The sequence below is a fragment of the Hipposideros armiger genome, unplaced genomic scaffold (assembly GCF_001890085.2).
Source record: "Hipposideros armiger isolate ML-2016 unplaced genomic scaffold, ASM189008v1 scaffold_175, whole genome shotgun sequence".
NCBI classification, from domain to species: Eukaryota; Metazoa; Chordata; class Mammalia; order Chiroptera; family Hipposideridae; genus Hipposideros; species Hipposideros armiger.
The window spans coordinates 2125642-2146678 of NW_017731525.1; the positions used below are offsets into that span (position 1 = coordinate 2125642).

The 21037-nt window shown below is 34.8% G+C and overlaps 1 protein-coding gene across 3 annotated transcripts in view; it reads right to left on the reverse strand.

Annotated features, from left to right (window-relative positions):
• Window positions 1–29: 29 nt before the first annotated feature.
• HELQ (helicase, POLQ like) overlaps window positions 30–21037 on the reverse strand; it is a 41309-nt gene continuing 20301 nt past the window's right edge. For all 3 annotated transcript variants that reach the window (XM_019652183.1, XM_019652182.1, XM_019652184.1), the window contains 7 exons: window positions 14755–15013; window positions 13185–13342; window positions 12116–12214; window positions 8837–9010; window positions 6456–6569; window positions 5488–5622; window positions 30–1696 (listed from right to left, as the gene is read on the reverse strand). In XM_019652183.1, the coding sequence (XP_019507728.1) occupies window positions 1589–1696; window positions 5488–5622; window positions 6456–6569; window positions 8837–9010; window positions 12116–12214; window positions 13185–13342; window positions 14755–15013 (1047 nt within the window). In that variant the 3' untranslated portion in view covers window positions 30–1588. The remainder of the gene's footprint in view (window positions 1697–5487; window positions 5623–6455; window positions 6570–8836; window positions 9011–12115; window positions 12215–13184; window positions 13343–14754; window positions 15014–21037) is intronic.

The window sequence follows — 21037 nt, forward strand, 5'->3', positions numbered from 1 at the left end:
ATCAGTCGCCGGCTTCTGGACGGCCGCTCACTGCGGCTGCTGGCCGCTCATGCTGGCTGCTGGCTACACACGGTAGCCCATGGCAACCACTGCAGTTGGGTTTCTAGATTGAAAAAAGACAACCTGAAGACTGGAGTATGGACCACTGCGAGCACACCTCAGAGGTTAGGCCAAGGAGCCAGCAGGATAGCCAGCTGCTCTTGTACTCTTTTTAGCTGCAACAAATGGAACACGTGCAATGAAGCCCAAGGTTCTACTAAGACATTAGGATGCCACACTTTGACTCCTCTGACTCATACGAAGGGGTGGGGGTGAATGAGATGTAATGCTAGGGATGAAATCAAGGCCAGGTGAAAAAGAACACTTAGGAAGGGATAAATGGGGCAAATTCCACCAAGACAATATTATTGTATAATGGTTAAGTATACAAACTTTAGGTTGGAACTGCTTGGGCCTGAATTTCTGCCCTGAAACTAACTAGTATATGACATTGGGCAAGGTACTTTAATTTCTCTGTGTCTCAGTTTACTCATTTGTAAAATGGGGATAATAATATCTGCTTTATGTTGTAGTATTGTTGTAAGGATTAAATTAGTTACATAAGGCACTTACAACAGTGTCTGGTACATAGAAATTACTAGTTAAATAACTGCTACATTATAATGACCTAAAATGTCAAGTCACAAAGAACTTAGGCTGTGAATCTATTTGCAAAGTTTCCAATGGCTGTCTCAGACAGGTGAGTAAAACTTTAACAAAACCAGCTCAGTGCTGATAAATATTGCTAATTATTACCCTTTCTTCCTGTAGGTAACCAGTCATCTACATTTGAGCTATACAGCTGAAAAGGGAGGTAAGAGAGGCAATATTTGTGTGTAGAGAAGCTTTAAATCGTTAATTTGGGTAGTATTCATTCTTCACAGAGGTTCCTACTTCGTGCAGTGAACTGTGGTAGGTGCTGTGTAAAATACGAAAGTGATAAAAAAAGGTCTCAGCCTTCCAGATTTCAAACTAGTAGTATGAAAAAAGACAGGGGCATAAATGAGGGGCTCACAATACCTATGGGAGGGAAGAACCCACATATGGGATGGGGATGAGAATGAACTTGGACACTTTCATAAGAGGAGACAGTATTTGAGCATTTTCAGTTGACATTTAGAGTATATAGTACATTTTAAAGGTAATTTTCCATGCACTGGGAACAGAATAAAGCAGTTAGGAAATGAAGGGTTTAGAAATCATAGGGAAAATTCTGGAATTTCAAATAGTCCAGTTTGATGAAAGAAATGGGCAAGAGAATAATGAAAGATCTGGCTACAAAGGGAGGCTGCAGAGATGTTGAGGAAATTGGATTTCATTTTGTGGTGGACACTAGACGTTTGAGAAGAGCAATAATGTGTAATTTTGAAGAAGATGGATTATTACTGGGAAAGTCACTGAAATTACGGGTGAGAGGTATATTCAAACACCATCCATAGTTCTGAATGTATATTTAAAATGTATTTTTTCACTTATAAATTATATGGAATCTTTAATAAAACATATGTACAATAAATAATTCATATTTGAAAGTGTTCATCAGAGAGCTTCATGCTTTTTCAATGGGAGAGTCCACAATAACAGGGAAATCAGAAGGCAATCTCAACAGCTCCTCTACTTCTTCTTGCAAAGCATCTGCTTTTTCATGCAAGAGCATCTACAATAAAAAATCAAGATATGAGGCCAAAATATGCACTGCTAGAGAACTGCTAACATTTTTACCACCTGAATCTTTAGACGTCAGCAATCTAGACATTAAAAGTAATAACGAGATTGAAAAATGGCCACTTAAGAAATTATAGTAAATGAAACTGAAGCATTTAAAGGCATTTTAGCTGATCACTATATTTGGTGTACCAAAAATAAGAGCTTTAATACTCTCAAAGATCTGTTTTATTAAAGACTCAGCCACTTAAAAATTAACTTTTGGGCTGGTCAAGTGGCGCGTTGGTTAAGAGCTGGCTTGGGACGCCAGAGGGCCCCGGTTCGGATCCCACATATGAGGGCCAGTGACACTGCCCTCTACAGCTAAGATGCTGAGCAACAGCTGGACCTGGAGCTGGGCTGCAGTGAGTCACCGGGGACCGCGTAGGCTGCAGTCCCTGCTGCAGTGGGTTGCCATGGGCTACTGTGTGTAGCCAGCAGCCAGCGTGAGTGGCCAGCAGCCGCCGTGAGCAGCCGTCCAGAAGCAGCCACCCGGGAAGAGCGCAATGATGGTGCCAACTTGGGCCAGTGAAGCAACGTCCTCCACAACTAGACTGAGGAACAAAAGGACATCAACTTGTCTGTTCCCCTTCCCCAATTCCCCAGCGCTCTTCCCATCCCCCAATTCCCCAATAAAAATCTTAAAAAAAAAAATTAACTTTTACTCTATAAAATGTAAGACAATTTTGCAAAAAATTAATTAGTTCTTAAAAATGTTATTCTTTATATAGGTATTTTATTATTCCTCAAAATTTAATATGGTACCTTTTAAAACCCTATCACTGTTCAAAGAAAAGTTTTATTCAAGCTCCTAAAATTAACACAGTTAATTTCAAAAGAAACATGGGCATAGAAAGTATTTCTAAACATGGCACATAGCAGATGTAAATTAATATTTGCTGAATAATGATTTTCTCCCTTTAAAAACCAGAAATAAAATGTTGGTATTTGTTGCAGCTGGGTTTTGTGTCTATTGGGTTGAAGTATTTGTACTACTTGTTATGAAATTTTTATAATAGAGAGTTTAGCAAAATCACATAGAAGAAAAAAATCATATGATACAAAGTGAAAAACCAACTCTCTACCAATTTGATATAAAGCATAGCATTACACAGCACTATATATAAAAAAAGACTAAAATGTAATTCAGTAAGCTTTCCAGGAGCTGAGGTAATGGTGACCACATGAAATGAATCTCTGAACACATCTTCTACAACTATACAGATCAACAAGTAAACCACACAAAATTCATGTGTCAGCATTACCAGAATACAGAGAACACCATCAACCTCAAATTACTTGGAGTTAAAAAAAAAAAATCCACCAATTTCTAGCAGAGCCATTTCTCAAGCTCCCACTCCAAGCGTTTGCAGAGATCAAGGTGGGGTTGAGAAAAGAACTTCATAAAAAGGAGAAGCGAAAAACAGAGGATCTCAGATTAAATAAAATTATTTCCAGAAAGAGAAAGGTACCCTAAGCACAAAAATACTGAGAAAACAATCTTGGTAGATTAAAGCATTGTTCATAGAAAAGGACTTAAAGGGTGTGGTACTCTAGAAGGCAGTCTTGGAAGGCAATATTTCTAAGGGAGACAATGGGTAAAAAGGGAGAGGTGCCCTTTGGAAGCTGAGCAGTAAAGGAAAAAAAATAAGGGCCAAATTTAGGAGCCTGTAGGAAAATTAAAGAAACGAAAAAAAAATCAAAGAACACAACTCTTCCTTGCATTCCTCTCCCACCCCAAGCCATCCATTAAAGAAACTACACTTTCTCCTACATTGATAAAAGAGACTCTTGAACTAGGATTCTCATAAACCACTCCAGATGGCCATTCCCGTCTAAGATGCAGAGGCATAAGCAGTTCTCATTATACAAGACTACACTATAAAAAGAAAATAAAAAATGACAATAAAAGTACTTCAGCTTATAAAAATTTCCTTCCCTGAAAAGCTAACCATGAAGCAGAAAAACTAACATGATACTCCAAATGGATTTAAATAGTCTCAAATAAACACATCTTGAATAAGAAGTCTGAAAATTAAGAACAGAAATGGACCAAAAACAGGAAAAAAATGAAACAAAAGTTGAATAAGCTCATGAAGGAAATAGAAGAAAAAGGCAAAATTATATCAGAAATAAAAACTAAATAACAAGGTGTCCAAGGAAGCACAGGTTAGAATAAGAACCTAATTAGGGTCATGCAAGGGAAAGCAGGAAAACGATCAAGATAATGAAAATGAGATAAAGAAAAAAGTAAAAAGAATCAGAGAAACTGAAATGCAAGATGGGCAAAGAAGATCCAATATTCACATCAAACATTAACCTGAGTTGCTAAAAAAGAAAAATTAAGCAATAGATCACAGCTAATATTGAAAATGACAACCTAAAGAAACTTCCAGAAATAAAAGAAAATGAAGATATTTACTAGCAAAACTATTTGAATTTAAAGCTAAAGAAAATAGGTTCATGTTTTATATATTCAAACAACAACAAAAATAACCCAACCCATAAGGATTGGGGTGGGGAACTGAAGTTGAATACAAACAGACTCTGTGTTTCAAATGAATAACATAACCACACTGAAGCAGATTTTAAAAAAAAGTAACAGTGGAATAGATTTTTTTTTTCCCAGCTGAGCCATCCTGCCACCTGTTAGCAGCTCAGCTCAGGCCAGGGAACGAACTGGCGACCCTGTTGCTCAGAGCTTGCACTCTTGAGCGAGCTCTTCACCAACTGAGCCACTCGGCCAGCCCTCAGATTTTTAATTATATATCCTCAGACTAAAGACAAAGAGCTAAAAATAAAACCTGGCTCCTATTTTCATCAACACATTGATCTATTTTGCTGAATTCTAGAATACACTGAAAATAATTTTAGAATTGTTAAAACATACCACTGCCCAGGATTGTTGTGAAGATCAATGAAGATAATACAATGTGAGCACCACTCAAAAAAGTAAGGTGGGAATTTACTTTTTAGCTAATTCCGATCTGTATATGACAATAGTGTAACAATGAATTTTTAAAAAAAGCTAAGCAATTTCAGGCTACAAAAATGGAACTATAATTGAAATCCAGAAGGAAATAATCCCGAACTGCTGCATAAGGGCTTCACCCACATGGAACAGGAGGGTAACGACAAACAGGACTGCATCTAGCAAAGGGTAACTAGGACAGTGGCAGATTATTTAACATGGATGAAAGAAATAGAAAAGAGAAACCCGTGGAGGAAATGAGAGCTGTTTTTCAAACATGTGAAAAACTACCATATGAACAAAGGGACAGAATAGTTCCAGAGCATAGTATTGCTATGTATGTAATGGTCAACATTTTATGCAGGGAAAATTGAGTCTCCTTATACTGGGATGCTTTTTGTAGTGCTAAGAGCATCCAAAAATAGAACTACCTAATTTTTGAGGTTGCAAGCTCCTGTCAATGAAGGTGTGCAAAGATGGGAAGACCAGATGCTGGAGATGCTGAGGAAAGGACTTCTGGGAAGAGGGTGTGAGGAGGCAGCATGAGTCCCAGAGTTCCCTCTGCTTCAATAAACTCTTGAAATTATCTGTTTTTATAGGAGGTCCTTTTTCTCTTTTTAGCAAGCCTTGTATCAGAAGAGACGTATTATTTTTATCCACATATTGTGAGTATATACTTTTGTGTCTATTATTACATGTTTTTGTTTTCCTGTCTAAGGTATAAGGAGATAACACTACAAAATATCATAAAGGTTAAAAAATGGTTTGCTTACCTTTGCTGATGAAACAATTTGCTTGGCCTGCCGTCGTGATAAATGATCAATTGTCTTTATTAGCACTTCAGGATTTGCATTAGCTAAGTGCGTTAGACTTTTATAGCCTGCATTGTATAATTGTTTTGCTCGACCCTGGAAAGTATTACAAAAATCAGTAGGGTCAGAATTTGGGATTAGGAAAACATAGTTAAATATATATATATATATTTTTTAAAATTAAGTATCTTATTGCAGGGAAAATTTTCACGTGCAAGAGAGAAGAATAAACTAAAATAAAGTAAAAGTGAAGAGATAATACATCAGAATCCTGGGGAATTTTAAAAGAGGCATTTGGGTGGTTCCAATCCGACTGCAAACTAGCCTTCGGTGCAGCTTAAGTCAACTGATGTGTGTTACAAGCAGCAATGAGAAATCCATTAAGGCTCGGAGCATTATTTCAGACCCCCAATCAAAAAGTTCTAGTCCAATATCCTTAAAATTTTCTCACCATCAGCTCAGGGGAGAGGGGTGATGAGGGTGAGGGTGTGCATGTGTGCTCCAAAACAGAAGAACTCCTCTAAATTCAAGAACTGAATCACAGAGAATTAACTTAAGGGTTGATCAAAACAGAAAGCTGAAAAACCAGAGGAAGATACTTTCTTTTCACCAGTGCCTTAAACAAGAACTTTGTCTAAACTGACAAAGGTAATTCTTCACTGGAGTGGAGGAAGGAAGAGATACTAAGGATGAGTGATAGCACCCATATACGTGGACGGTGTCATCACACTGTTATTTTTTTTTTTCCTATTTGTGCTTCTGGATTAACAGGGTTTTTCTAGGAGGCCAGGGCAGCAATTAATTAGAAAAAAGAAAAAAAAAAAGACTGCCATGACAAATGAGCAATAAGGCTGTTGTTGTCCCTTACCCTGTAACAAGACTTCAGTTAGTTGAAATCACCTCAATTGGGAAATAGGAAAGCTACTAACCTCTAAAACTCCAGTCACTTCCATGAGAGGCATTAGCTCTGCCTTCACACAGTAAGTCAGCTTCTTGGTAAGCTCTCCCAAAAGGGCTCTGTAAACCCAGAACTCCTCAAGTTCCTGCAGGACACAAAGAAATATACAGAACTTAAATCTGGTAAGTTATTTCAAAGTTTGGTTTGTGTGGTAGGGGACTAAGAGAGAATGCTCCCATATGTAAGTCTGGGACTTGGGTTAAGCCAGAGCTGAACAATAATTCCAAACAGAATTATTATGAGGCAGAGACTCAGATGAATTTGATGAAATGGTTTTGGGATGAGGAAATAGACTGAAAATTGAAAAATAAGTCAAGAAGAAGAGTTCTTATTCATTTTTATCAAAACACCAGCAACTGAATGCATAGTTTTTCTTTCCCAAATGCCTAAAAACACTTCCTACCTCTGGGAATTTACCCTGAAGACAAAATATTATATATGAAAGGATTCAAGTGCAGGATGATGCTCAGTACAATTTGTTTTTTTGGTTAGCTGAGCCATCCTGCCACCTGTTGGCAACTCAGCTCAGACCATGAATCGAAACGGTGACCCTGTTGCTCAGAGCTCACTCTTGAGTGAGCGCTTAACCAACTGAGCCACTCAGCTAGCTCAGTACAAGTTTTAAAAGAATAAAAATACTGGAAGCCATGAGTCAGTAATTGTTAAAGCTGGGAGGGTGAATGGGTATTCATTATATTATTTTGTCTTCTTTTATATACGTTTGAAATTTTCTATAATAGTAGTTTATTTGTTTTTTTAAGTCCATTTCTAAACTTTCAGTATCGTGAGAGTATGTGATACATGGAATACTATTAGTTAGCGATTTTGTGGCTACTAGGAAAGTAGTTAATGCACTAAAAATGGCAGAGTAAAAAGAAGATAATCTTGAACAAAACTACTGAATCAATCACCCCCAGAACTGCCTTGGCTCTAGCTCTCCTGTTACATAAGATAATCTTTTTTCCTATTGTTTAAACTTCTATGGGCTTTTTCTGTTACTTGTAGTAAAAGCACCTTAATTAATATGATTGTGTACTATTTTATACCACATACATAACTATTTAAAGAGAAAGAACACTTTAAAATATTGAAAATAGTACACTCATGAGAGCACAAGTTGTCAGATAGATTTTTCTCCTAAGATATCAAATTATAGTAATTGTTTTTCAAGTTCAATATACAGATTCTTTTACTCGAACAATTTTACAAGGCTTAAGTCCTTATAGTCCTAATTAAAACAAAGGGACAGAATTAGGTAAAGCATCTCTAAATACAAAGAGCAACAAACAGAAAACTTAAAATATATTTTAAAGGCTGCCTTATTACTCATAATTTTTGTCTACTGCTTAGCTAGTGTGTGATTAGGGAATGTAAGCTAACATTAAAAAATCAGCAGAAGTAGGAGATTTTTAGAAAGATGAGTTTGCTAAAATAATTATCATTCAATCCAAAATCAAGTATTTTGGATTATTTACTCATTAATACATATGACAGAATTAATTGACATATACATACACTGAATACGGAGATTTAAGATGGGGAAAACGAAGTAGATTTTAAGTTTAAAAATAGAATTCATGGGGGGAAAAGTTTCCAAAAAATTGAATACTGAAACAAATACGGAAAGGATTACTATGCCACCTAATAAGAAATTTAAATGCAGCAAAAATGGCTTATAACGTTATCAAAAAATTATCTGAGTAGAAAAGTCTGGTAAGCTTTATTGTGTTATTTAAGGAAATTCTGAAAGCTGCTTTTAGTAAAGTCTCAAACAAATTTTGTTTGCCATATGCCCAAATGCATATGGCCAAAATAAAGTTTTCTCCTTGAATTATTTTACAAAATGAACATTTTTTTATAGAAACCTAAAGTATAGCTGCTTGCCACTGGAAGCAAAAATGGTAAATTACTGAGGCAATCAAAAGAACACGGTGCTAAGCAGTTACAAAGTAGCTGTTGGATATTGATAACTTACTTATCAAACACTTCACATGGTTATCACTCATGAGAAAGACCCTCACACAGAGTCTACATCAATGGAGAAATGTCATTCTAAGAATTGATTCCAAATACCTGAAGCTATTAATGGTGAGTCTACGAAGTAGGGATAATTAGGTGCTTTTTACTTGTTCATTACATATTTTAGTTGATTCTGTCATTTTTGTATCTTTACCAGAAGTATGGTATTTAGTATTTTATAAGCAGATAAAAACAAAAATATATTTTAAATAAATTTTGAGTGCTTTATAATAACAGAGTAAGTCAATGATGAGAAAATACGAACTTGTTTATGAGTTTAGGAACAGTTAAAATTAATGCACAAAGCATATATCGTCTATTTAATGGAATTACCTCACAGAAATGTAACACACAAGATGAGAAGGTGGCAGCTGCAGTGAGAAGATTCTGTACATATCCTCTAGGCATATTAAATTTCTCAGACACACTCCAAATGTTGGTCTCTTTGAGCAAAGTATAAAGAACAAAAGACAGGTAGAGTCTGTTGACAATGTCCTTGTCCACTTTCTAGAAAGACACACCCAAATAAATTTATGTACTGAACCTGCTAAAAATAAAAATGCACATTATATTCAAATTGGACAAAAGGTGAAGTGAATGAAGTTGTACTACAGGACAGCAAGGAGAGAATGACTCCATAGAAATAAAACTATGTTCTAATATATGTATCTTGGCTTAATTCAAATTGATTATCATTTTCCAAGTATATAAAAAAAAGATATGACAAATTACTTAAAGAAGTTTAAATTAAGCTTCTTTCTATTAGAGAGTATAGAAGGTTGAATTGTGTCCTTCCCCAAAAAGGTATGTTCAAGTACCAAGCCCTGGTACCTGTGAATGTGACTTTATTTGTGAATAGGATCTTTGCAGATGTAATTAGTTAAGGAGAGGACACAGAGTGACACAGATGAGAAGGCAACGAGAAGATGGTGGCAGACACTGGAGGGAGGCATCTACAAGCCAAGGAAAACCAAGGACTTCCGACAACCACTGAAAGCTAGGTGAGAGGCAAGATGGTTTCTTCCTCAGAGCCTCCGGGAGGAACCAACCCTGCCAGCATCTGACTGCAGACTTCTATTCTCCTGAACTGTGACAGAATAAATTCCTGCTGTTTTAAGACACTCAGTTTGCGGTAATTTGTGACCACAGCCCTAGGAAAAAGAATACAGGAAGGGAAGGAGTTGGGAGACCTTTACATTTCCTGTGGTATTTATAGGTTCTATATGTGTGAATGTGATTATAAATTAGACAAATGCATTTATTTAGATAAATGTTAATAAGCTTATCTATATTGTAATCTAAGAGTACATATTAGATTCCTGTGATTTCCATATGATCATAAGTAATTAATGTTTCCAAAGTTAAAATATTGAAAGAAAAATGCTTCCTGTGGTTGACAATTTTTATTACGTGTACCTGCTTTTCCCTGTGAAGTCTAGTGACTATTTTTTATGTAAAGTATTTCATAGTTAATATCAAGCTAACTTAAAAACTGAGTAACTCATGCTTAAAATCAGATGGAAAAAAAAGAATGAACTTGAAAGAGAAAAAGGAGGTATAAAATACACAATTATATCCTCTTCTATAGTAATAGAATGTCTGAGATGAACTTTGACATATTGAAGGATGTATGAATTAAAATTCTGCACGTTGATACTACATGTTAAGGTTTACCTTTTAAAAAGCATTAAGCTAAACAGCATGATAGTTGAATAACAAGCAGGAAAAGATCACTTTTTAATTTCCCAATTTAGTGCACTTTAATTATTAATTGAGTCAATGTAGAATTTTGCTTAGAATATATTTTCTAAGCCAAGAAAAACGATATAATTATATTACATGGTAAGATAACATGCTTTATGCCAATTTCAAGATCTTTTACAAGAAATATTTAAAGAAGAGGGGCAGCGGGTCATTTTCAATATGGAGAAATCAATTAGATTTTAAGTAAATATCATATTCTCTAAAATTACAAAAAAAGATACTTCCAAACATTAAACTAGTAACATTTGTAGTTAATATCAATTTATGACCATATAATTTTAAATATTTATCATCTAAATAAACATTTATTGACTATATTTCACAAAATGTAACAAAAATAAATTCTGATTCAAGTTTAAAAAGATGCATTATTCTAATAAGATTTTTTTTATTAGTTTCAGGTGTACAAAACAATGTAATAGTTATTTATACCCCTCCTTCCCCAATTTACTACCCCTCTGACATCGTATATAGCTGTTACAGTTCCACTGACTCTATTCCTTATGTTGTACTCCACATCCTGTGACCATATATATATATATGTGTGTGTGTGTGTGTGTGTGTGTGTGTATATATATATATATAGATATAGATAGCTAGAGATACAGATAGATATATAAAATTATAGTTGACATTCAATATTATTCAGCTTCAGCTTCAGGTGTACACTGCAGTGGTCAGGCACCTACACCGTCCATGAAGTGGTCTCCCTATCTAATAAGGTTTTATAAAAGTTTATTATTTCGTAATGAGTTCCAAATTAATATGACTTTTTAAATATGATTTTGGTTATATTTTATATTTTAGAGTTAGATATAAAAAGTTTGTTTTAAGACATTTTTATTCGACATTTTGAAGGTCTAAACAGCATAGCCATTTCTAAGGTAAAAGACCCAATCTAAATATTGTGAAGACGTGAATGTTGAATACAGATATTTATAATTTTATGATACAGCAATACATGGGACAAACAGTTGCACCACTCAATTCAAATGAAAGTAAACACTATCTTCCATTTTTCAAAATGGAATCCATAATATATATGTAAATTTAAAAGATATAGGGGGAAATAGTAGGTAAGATAATTAGGTTTCAATGAAGATTAGATTACCAAAGAAAATTAAAAATGAAAAAGGTATTATAAAGAGGAAAATGATATTAACTTAAGGAATTTTAAGGCATGTTAACCAAAGAATTATTTCCACTTCTCTTAAAGTTAGTGTATGCATTAGACACTTGCTTCATGCTTATTGACTGAACTTTGAAACACCAAAATATAAGGTATCACACAAAAGATTATTAACTTATCCACTTCAACCTTCTAGAATGCTTTGTGTATATCAAGTACTAGATGGGGAGTTTTTTGAGGACAACAAACAACAACAATAAAACCCCCAAACCCGTCCTATCTTAGAATCCCTGATACCAAGTACAGTGCGTAATAAAAAGTTTCTAGAAAAAATATTTTTCTCCCTTGAATTGAACTTATTTCAGACTTACACAATGTGATGAAAACATTTTACAATTTTTATAACGTAAATCATAAGTAGCCTAAGAAAAATAGATTAATAAGGTTTTTTTTTCCCTATGATAAAAGCCTTACATGTGCATGAAAGAATATTTCAGAAATACAAAGGTGCAAAAAAAAAGTCATCACACGACCCAGAAATAAATACTATTTTTTAAAAAAATGCCTAAATTTCTGGTCCTCAGATGTTTTAAATAGTAAAGTGGGAATTAATGTAAAGAAAAAAATGAAACAAAAAAGTCAGCAAAGGAGATAATACAACAGCATTGATTTTGTTAAATGAACTTAATTATTCAGGAACAAAAACAAGACTATGGTACCTTCTTGATAGCTTGACCTGATGCCTTTTTCCCAATATAGTTTTCTGAGACGCCAACAAGATTAGCTGCATTTTGCTCTGCTGGGCTGAGCTGGTTAAACTACACAGAAAAAGAATAAATATATAGAAAAATCAAACTGTAACTTTAAAAAATCTGCCATTTGAACCAAATCTAGTATTTCCTGTGATATCACATTTTCATGATTTTAAAGGGTATGAAAAAACAACAAATTTACAAATATTGCAAACTTTAAAAATATTATTAAAATATAATATACTTTAATAGAATTACTTAAAGATATGGTCACAAGTACTGTGACCATGGAGTATGGTTTCCATGGACCGTGATTATGTTTAATATTGGAGAAGTCTAGGGGGAGGGAGAAGAGGGAAAGCTTCTGAAAGTAACTGCATTATACAGTATCACTTGGAAAACTTACAGAAATAATTTAAAAATATGATGCTAAAAAGAAAGTTAATTTCCTACAATTAAAAGCTGCATCCTGCTTCTGCCTAATATGTGTTCATGCATCTACCCTGTTCACAGTAAAATCATAATAGACTGTACTCTACCACTTGCTTTGGTAACAAGAAGGGCCAGTTCCATCCTCCTATGGGTGATAAAACTGGTATTCCTTTTCAGGTATTAATATTACCAGGGTTGGTGTATCGTCATGCTTGGCTCTGATGGAGCTTTCATGTAATTAAACTCCCAATCATCAGAGATGGCCTTTCCGGTTTTCTTTATATTCTAGGTACTACAAAATGTAGTGGTTACCAAATCACAGTGGTAACTATCTTTGGGGGAACGGGACCAGGGATGATCCTTTTTTCTTTTTTGTACCTTTATTTTTTTTGATAATGAACATGTTTATACTTAACAGAAAAGTAATATTTAAGTTAAACAAACCAAAAATACTATTGTCATATTAGTATTTTAAAAACTGAAAGAACTAAAGGCCCAATTTCAAACATTTTTTAATAGGAAAAGAAGTGAATAATCACTTTACAAAAATCACACCATCATTAACAGACTAAGTAGTCTGTATTGAAGAATCTTCTATTCTCACCTGTCTGAAGTATATCATCCAATCAGGGTCACACTGAGAAGCCATATCATAGGGGGTGGTCAGGTAAATTAGATGAAGAAGGCTTTCAAGCACAAGGCCTTCAAGACCTTTCTTCAAGTCTCTGTAGAGAATGTTACAATAAGCCAAATCTATAGTTCCTAAAAGAAAGATACAATTCCAATTTTTGAAAATTACCAAAGAGAAAAAGAGGTGATTTTAAAGGAAGTCTTGTTTATAAGTTACCTAAGTATAGCAAAAAGTCTTCAAAATTTCTTTTATGTAATTTAGCACAGTTATTTTGGAGGTCATTTTGATAGTATCCATCAACATTTACCTTCTGACCCAACTGCTCTACTTTGGGGAAGTTAACCCAGAGAAACATTTCCACACATGTCCAAGAATACATGAATAGAGATGCCCACGCAGCCTTGTTTATAATGGAGAATGATCAGAGACAGTGCAATGCCCATTGATAGGGGAATGGTTAAATAAAATATGGTATCCATATTATGGATGACTAAAGTACTAAGAGAAAATGAAATATTGGGTTGTTGGAAAAGTCATGATGCATTTTTGCAATGAAAAACATAGAAAAAATATGTCATGACTTTTCCGACAACCCAATAGATTTACAGGAATTGATATGTTAAGATGCTCATGATATTTTATACATGAGAAGAGCAAACTGCTAAAACATACTTATGCTATGATTCCATTTAAAATAATAACCTATGTGCATATGCACACAGGTGTGCATGTACAGAAAAATATATGGAAGGATATATACTATATCAAATTGTTAACAGTGGTAGCTCCTGGGAGAGTGGAAATGGGAAAGAAGTATTGGATTTTCCTTTATGTAATTCTTTTTTTTTAAATTTTTTTAGCTGAGCCATCCTGCCACCTGTTGGCAGCTCAGCGGCAGCTCAGCTCGGGCCGGGACTCGAACCGCTGTTGCTCAGAGCTCAAACTCTTGAGCGAGCTCTTAACCAACTGAGTCACTCGGCCAGCCCTCCTTTATGTAATTCTAAGAATTTTTTTTAGCAACAGACATGTATTATTTTTCGTTAAGTAAATGATGATGTAGCAATTAAGAAAGAAACTGTTCCCTGTCATGGAGCAATCTCTAATATCATCTATTAAGGAAAAAAAAAAAGCAAGTTCAAGAATAATACAAATGATTATTTAAAAATGAAAGCTTAAAAAAATCATAGACCTCTATATGTATATGTGTTATGCATTGAAATGAAATGTACTGAAAACATCTGGAAAGATATACACCAAATTGTTATTCTTGGTAAGATATTAAACTTTGTGTGAATGCTGGCGGAGGGCAGTGTGAAGGAGAGATGAACATCTTTTTCTCTACATACTTCTGCAGTATTCTAAATTATTTGTAATTAAAAACATTTTTCAACTTTTTAAAGTTGAAGTAGTCTATAGTTTCTAAAATAAGATTAATGTTATTAATCTGAAATTACAAATCCAATTTAAAGTAACAGGTAATTTAATTTCTATTTTTTCCAGTGCATTTCCTCAGATTAAGAGGGACAGTTAGGTCAACTCTTACCCTTGAAAGAAGCTTTTCCCAACTTTGTAATATGAAAACTATACTGGAACCCTTCTTCAGATTTATAAATAGCATCTTTTTGCATAAATCCATTTTCTGTCAAAATAGTGTCTTTTTGTAGGAGTCCTTTTTCTGTCAGGTATCGAAGTGATTCAACAGTTATTTCCCAGAGACTTTTTTCTTTCAACAAAATCTTTTGCTGAACACCCAAAAACGTACCACTCATAAAGTGATATATGTCACCAAGATTTGTTGCAATCTGAAACAATTCAGGACATGATTAGAGCATTTCCCTTAATTCAACACATCATTTTGAACCTACATTAATCAAGATAATGATTCTTTTCTGTACCTCAAAACTATTTAAACAAAAAATTTGGTATAAAATCTACATAGTGTATATATAAAGGTAATTTGATAACAGCATTTTAAAATAAAAAAAACATTTTAAGGGAGAAGACAATTATCACAGTTATCATATTCATACTTTTTGTGAAAACATCAACACATTTTTCATTTAAAAATGCCTTAGGTTTTTGAATAATTTTTCACAGTATCTCCAAAGCTGTGCACTGCTGCTTACTTCTTAACCAAATTATCACTAATTCCCACCCTACCTCCTTCAGATATCTTCCTTTCACCCCTTTCGAGCCACCCGTGATAGCATTCTTGAGTTCTAAAAATTGTATTAAAAACAAACACACATGAAAACACAACTGAAAGTCTCCATTGAAACAGGATCAGAAAATACTGTCCCTGACATATTACCTAAAAATAAATAGCAGTTTTCTACCTCTTTTTGTCTCATTCCCATTTCCTTTTCCTGCTTTTATGCCTTTTTCTCTTCCTCTCATTTACTATTTAAAACTTATAATGGCAATCATAAGTAATAATTACCCCTCCACTTGGTAGTCTTTTTTGTTTGTTTGTTTTTTGTTCGTTCATTCATTCTTTTTAAATTCTTTTTCCCCTTGGTATTCAGATGTAGAGTTGACTCTGAATTAGAATAATTTTATAATGGCCAATTTCAATGAAATCATCATTGAAATCATCATTATACTAAAATACAGCCAATCAGTAAGCATATTTCTCTCTCTTACAATTGTGATATTTCAACTGGAACACTTAAGTAGTCATTTCATATTAAACCAACATAAGAGATAACAAAAAATATTATAGAGTATATACATTTCCTATTGCTTCTCCTTTACAAATCATTCTTAATATAGCATACTATGAGGCTAAAATTTCACTTTTAAGATATTCAAGAACTGATATTCAGTTTGTAGATTATCAACGTACTTAGTTTTTATATTGTTTTCTACTTGGTTAATTACAGTTAACACTGGGGATAAAAACAAACAAACAAACCTTTATTTACTTCATCCTTCTAGCCACTATCATGTTACTCTTCTAATCCTCTGTGAAAAACTTTTAGATAGTGATTTGAACACACTGGGCCAGCCTCTGCCTCTGGCTGCCACAGGTTCTCAAAGCTGGATTCTCCCCTATCGCCCCAACCTGCAAATTCACCCATGCCCAGCTCCAAAGCCAATCCACTCATTAATTCAAGTATATACCGAATGCCAACCACATGCCAGGCACTGTGCTAGGCACTGTGATTCAGTGATAAATGCAAATAAGTGTGGACCCTGCTTTCAGGGCTCACATTCCAGTGAGCTAAAGTTATTAGCCAAATAACTGTGCTAACAAGAATACAATTGCAAACTGATAAGTGTTATTAAAAGAAAGGAGTGTGGTTCTACAAAGCATACAACAATAGACTGAATGGATTCAGAGGCATAGGGAGGTTTCCCTGAGGAAGTGATGGTTATGTGAAAGTCCGAAGGTTCAGTGGGAGTTAACTAGACAAAGTCGTGGGTGAGAGTGAAACTGGAGATGGGAAAGGAAGATGGGCGGGTCCCAGGCTTACGGAGCCCGGGGGTAGGAGAGACCATAGTATGTTTGAGAAATGAAAGGAGAGACCATAGTATGTTTGAGAAATGAAAACAGAAGGCCAGTATGTCTGGAGGGCAGAGTGTGCAAAGGCTGATGAGAGAGAACCACAGAGACAGACAGGCTAAATTTGTGGTAGGTCATGATAAGGAATTTGGGCTTAATCCTAAAAGCAATGGGAAACAACCACTGACAAATATTAAGCAGAAGGAGGTCACACATTCAGATTCTAGTCTGAGAAGATCTATGTGAAGAATTACTTGGAGGGGATGTGGGAAGGCAGGACAGGGTGAATGCATGGAGACCAGTTAGGAGACAATAAGTGATCCAGGCGAGGGACTGCAGGAGCATGGACCAGAGTGCGCATGTACAGAGATAGTGTTGAAAGCAACCCACATAATCTACCTCTTTGCCTCAGGTTCTTTTTTTTCGAAAAGGAGAGGTCTATTACTTAATTCAAAGGTATGCAAGGATCAGGGATAAAACATATAAAGTGTCTAGCAGGGTGTCTGAAACATGGCTGCAATAAATACACGAAAATCAGAGGCTCCCTGAATGCTATGGCCCAACAGCTATTATTTTCTTATTAATTCTTGGAGTTTCCTTCTCCTCCTCCAAAGCATCCCCTCCAGGGATGCTCACCTCTACCCTGCTGCCTCCGTACCTCACACTGCCCTTCTCGCCCTCACTCCTGTTCCACGTGGTGGTTCCTGTCCAAAGGACTTGCTTCTGCTTCAATTCTAACTCTGCAGATTTTCCTGGCTCTCTACCGTCTGTAATTCCAGCCTCCTTCCACAACCACAGTCCTGATGTGAATCCTCACTCTAGGGGGAGGAGGAACCCTGATGGCTTGTCCTCCTCAGGACTGGGCCCAGGAGCTTGAGTTGTCTCCTATGGACAGGCTTGGAACAACAGCTGCCTACCTGCTAATCTGATCCGACCACTGCCTGGACTTCTTGCTGCTGTACATGAATTATTGAAACAGAATTTAAATGAAACTGCTGTGCCCTGCAATCTTGCATTGTTGGCAGGCCTGTAAAAACCAAACCTGTGTGGCCAAGTTAGTTCCCAGTCTTCCTGTTGCCTGAGTGGTCTGGTTTTTTTTTTTTTTAATTATTATTTTTTATTGTGAAACACACATTTTTTAGAATTAGTTTCAGCTGTACAACACCCCTCTCCCCACAATATCATACATATCTATTACAATTCCCTTGACTCCACTCCCACACTATACTCCATGTCCCATGACTATATATATGTATATATATATATATATATATATATATATATATATACACATACATACATATATATATATATATTCACTTATAGTTGACATACAATATTATACGATATCAGCTTCAGGTGTACAGTGCAGTGATCAAGCCTCTACCCCATCCATGAAGTGGTCTTACTAGCAAGACATGTGACTATCTGACACCCTACAAAATATATTTTAAGTGAAGTCCCCACTCCCTCCCAATTCCATTGCCTTTTGCTAAGTCCTAACTCATGACATATAGTATATATTTGTCAGGTGTATGCATTATGAATACTTCCCCCAGCCTTTTCACTTATTTTAGCAGTGTTTTTTGAAGAGAATTTTAAAATTGTAATAAAGCCTATTTAATATTTTTTCTTTCATGGTTTATGTTTTTGTTTCCTATGTAGGAAATCTTTGCTTAACCCAAGGTAACACAATTTTTTCTCCCATATTTCCTTCTAGAAGTTTTATTTTAGCATTTAAGTTTAGGTCAGTGATCCACTTTGAGTTAATTTTTGGGGGCAGTGTGAGGTTAGAGTAGAGGTTAATTTTTCTGTTCCATATGGTTAGCTAGTTGTTCCAGCACTATTTATTGAGAAAATTATCCTTTTTCTTTTTTTGGTGGGGGTTAAATGTTTATTATTATTATTTTTTATTTTTGTATTTTGTCCTCCATCAATGACCACTGATATTACCTTGGCAGACTGTTGCAGAAGTATGGATATTTTCAACTTATGGGATTATTAAGTCGATCATTTCCGGTGTGGAGGAATGCAATTACAGGTATTTAATTTCCTTAAACCATATCTACATATGTTGGTTCATGAAGCTGCTCCTTGTTAAAGACATAAGTGATATTTTTGACAGTGTTAATGACGAAGTGTTTTTCCATAGCAGCAGCAATCATTCTCATTAGAAACATAAGAATAATTTCAATCATATAGGAACATATGGGTTTTATGTATTAACATGTTGTCGACTCATCCTTTAGATACGTTATTAATTCCTCTGGCAAAACAACATCATCTTATCCATGAGAAATGTCACCAGGATATGCACTAGAAATTGCATGGGTACGCCTTTTATAAGTGAAATGATCAAATTCTTGGAAAACATAATGAATATCTTTTAGCTTCAGACTTGGCTGAGTTCATAAACAGTAACACTTGGCTGAGTCTGGGTCTTAATTTATAAAGGTGATCGAATAGCAATACAGAGAGGCCAATGCCTCTAAAAGCAAAACAACAACAAAAATGCTCCAAGTACTCACAGTCCCCCTTAGAAAGGAGAGGCACTGCGCACTGTACAGGTACGCAGGAGGAGTGCCAGATTTTGGTAAGGTTTCAAATTATCCTTTTTCTATTTAAATATCTTGGTACCTTTTTTGAAAATTAATTGATATGCATGTGTGGGTCTAATTCTGGACTCACTGATCTATTAGTCTAGATGTCTATTCTTGCACCAATATCACAATGTCTTGATTACTGAAATTTTACAGTAAGTCTTACAGTCAAGTAGTGTGAAATCTTTAACTCTGTTATTCTTTTACAAAATTATTTTTGGTTATTCTACTCCTTTGCATTTCCAAATAAATTCTAGTATCGGCCTGCAATTTCTACTCCTGTTGAGATTTTTATTGGGATTGCCCTGAATTTATAGACCAATTTGGGAAGAAATACAACTGAACAAAACTGAGTGCTCCAATTCATGAATATAGTTATGTCTCTATCCATTTATTTATGTCTTCTTTAATTTCTCTCGGCAGTGTTTTATAGTTTTCAGTGTATAGGTCTGACACATATGAGTTAAATTTATCCCTAAGTATTCCATGTTTTTTGATGCTATTGTAAATGGAAATGTTTTTCCAATTATTTTGTTGTGAGTTTATAGAAATACAATTGCATTTAGTACATTGATCCTGTATCCTGTGACAGTGCTAACTACACTCCAGCTTTTCTGTACATTCTTTTGGATTTTTCTTGAACTCAATGTTATCAGCAAATAAGACAATTTTATTTCTTCCTTTTCTTTTCCTGATCTTAGGAGAAAAACATGTAGTCTCACCATTAAATGTGACATTACCTGCAGGTTTTTCTTTTTTTTAAAAATAAACACCCATTATCAGGTTGAAGAAGTTTTCTTCTACCCTTGGTTTGATGAGTTTTTATCATGAATGGGTGTTGAATTCTGGGTAATTACACTGATTGAATTTTGAATGTTAAACCAACTTTGCATGGCTGGAATAAACTCAGATTGATCATGGTATATTGTTCTTATAATGTATTGCTGGATTACTAATAGTTTGATAAGGAATTTTGTATCTATGTTTACATATAGTTTTCTCTTCTTGTAATACCTTTGGTTTTGGTATCAGAGCAATGCTGGTCTCATAAAATGAGCAGCGTGCGTTCCCTCTTACTTTCTGGAAGAATATGTGTATGATTGGTATTATTTCTTCCTTAAATGTTTGACAGAAATCACCAGTAAAGTCAGTTGGGCCTGGAGTTTTCTTTGTGGGAAGGTTTTAAATCATCAATTCAATTTCTTTGATATAGGATTATTTAGACTTTCTACTTCTTCAGTCAATTTTGGGAAATGTGCCTTTCAAGAATTTTCCCCATTTCATCTACTTGTTGAATTCATTTTTCAGTTTTCAAGGACAGTTATTCAAGGATAATCCGTTACTATCCTATCACTATCTCTAGGATCTTTAGTGATGACCCTCCCTTCATTCCAGATATTGGTAATTTATGTGTTCTCTCTTTTCCACCTATCAATTCAACCACTACTCTTACTCATCTTTTACAAACAACTTGCTTGTGGTTTCATTAATTTTTTTCTCGTTTGTCTATTTTTTATTTCATTGATTTCTGCTTTTACTTGTATTATTTCCTTCCCTCTACTTACTTTGGGGTTTTGTTTGTTTGTTTGTTTTTAGCTTCCTTTAGCTTCCTTAGATCACTGACGTTGGATCTTTCTTGTATACTAGTAAGCATTTAAAGCTATAAATGTCCCCTTAAGCAGTTCTTCAGCCACATGCCACTAATTTTGATATATTTGTTT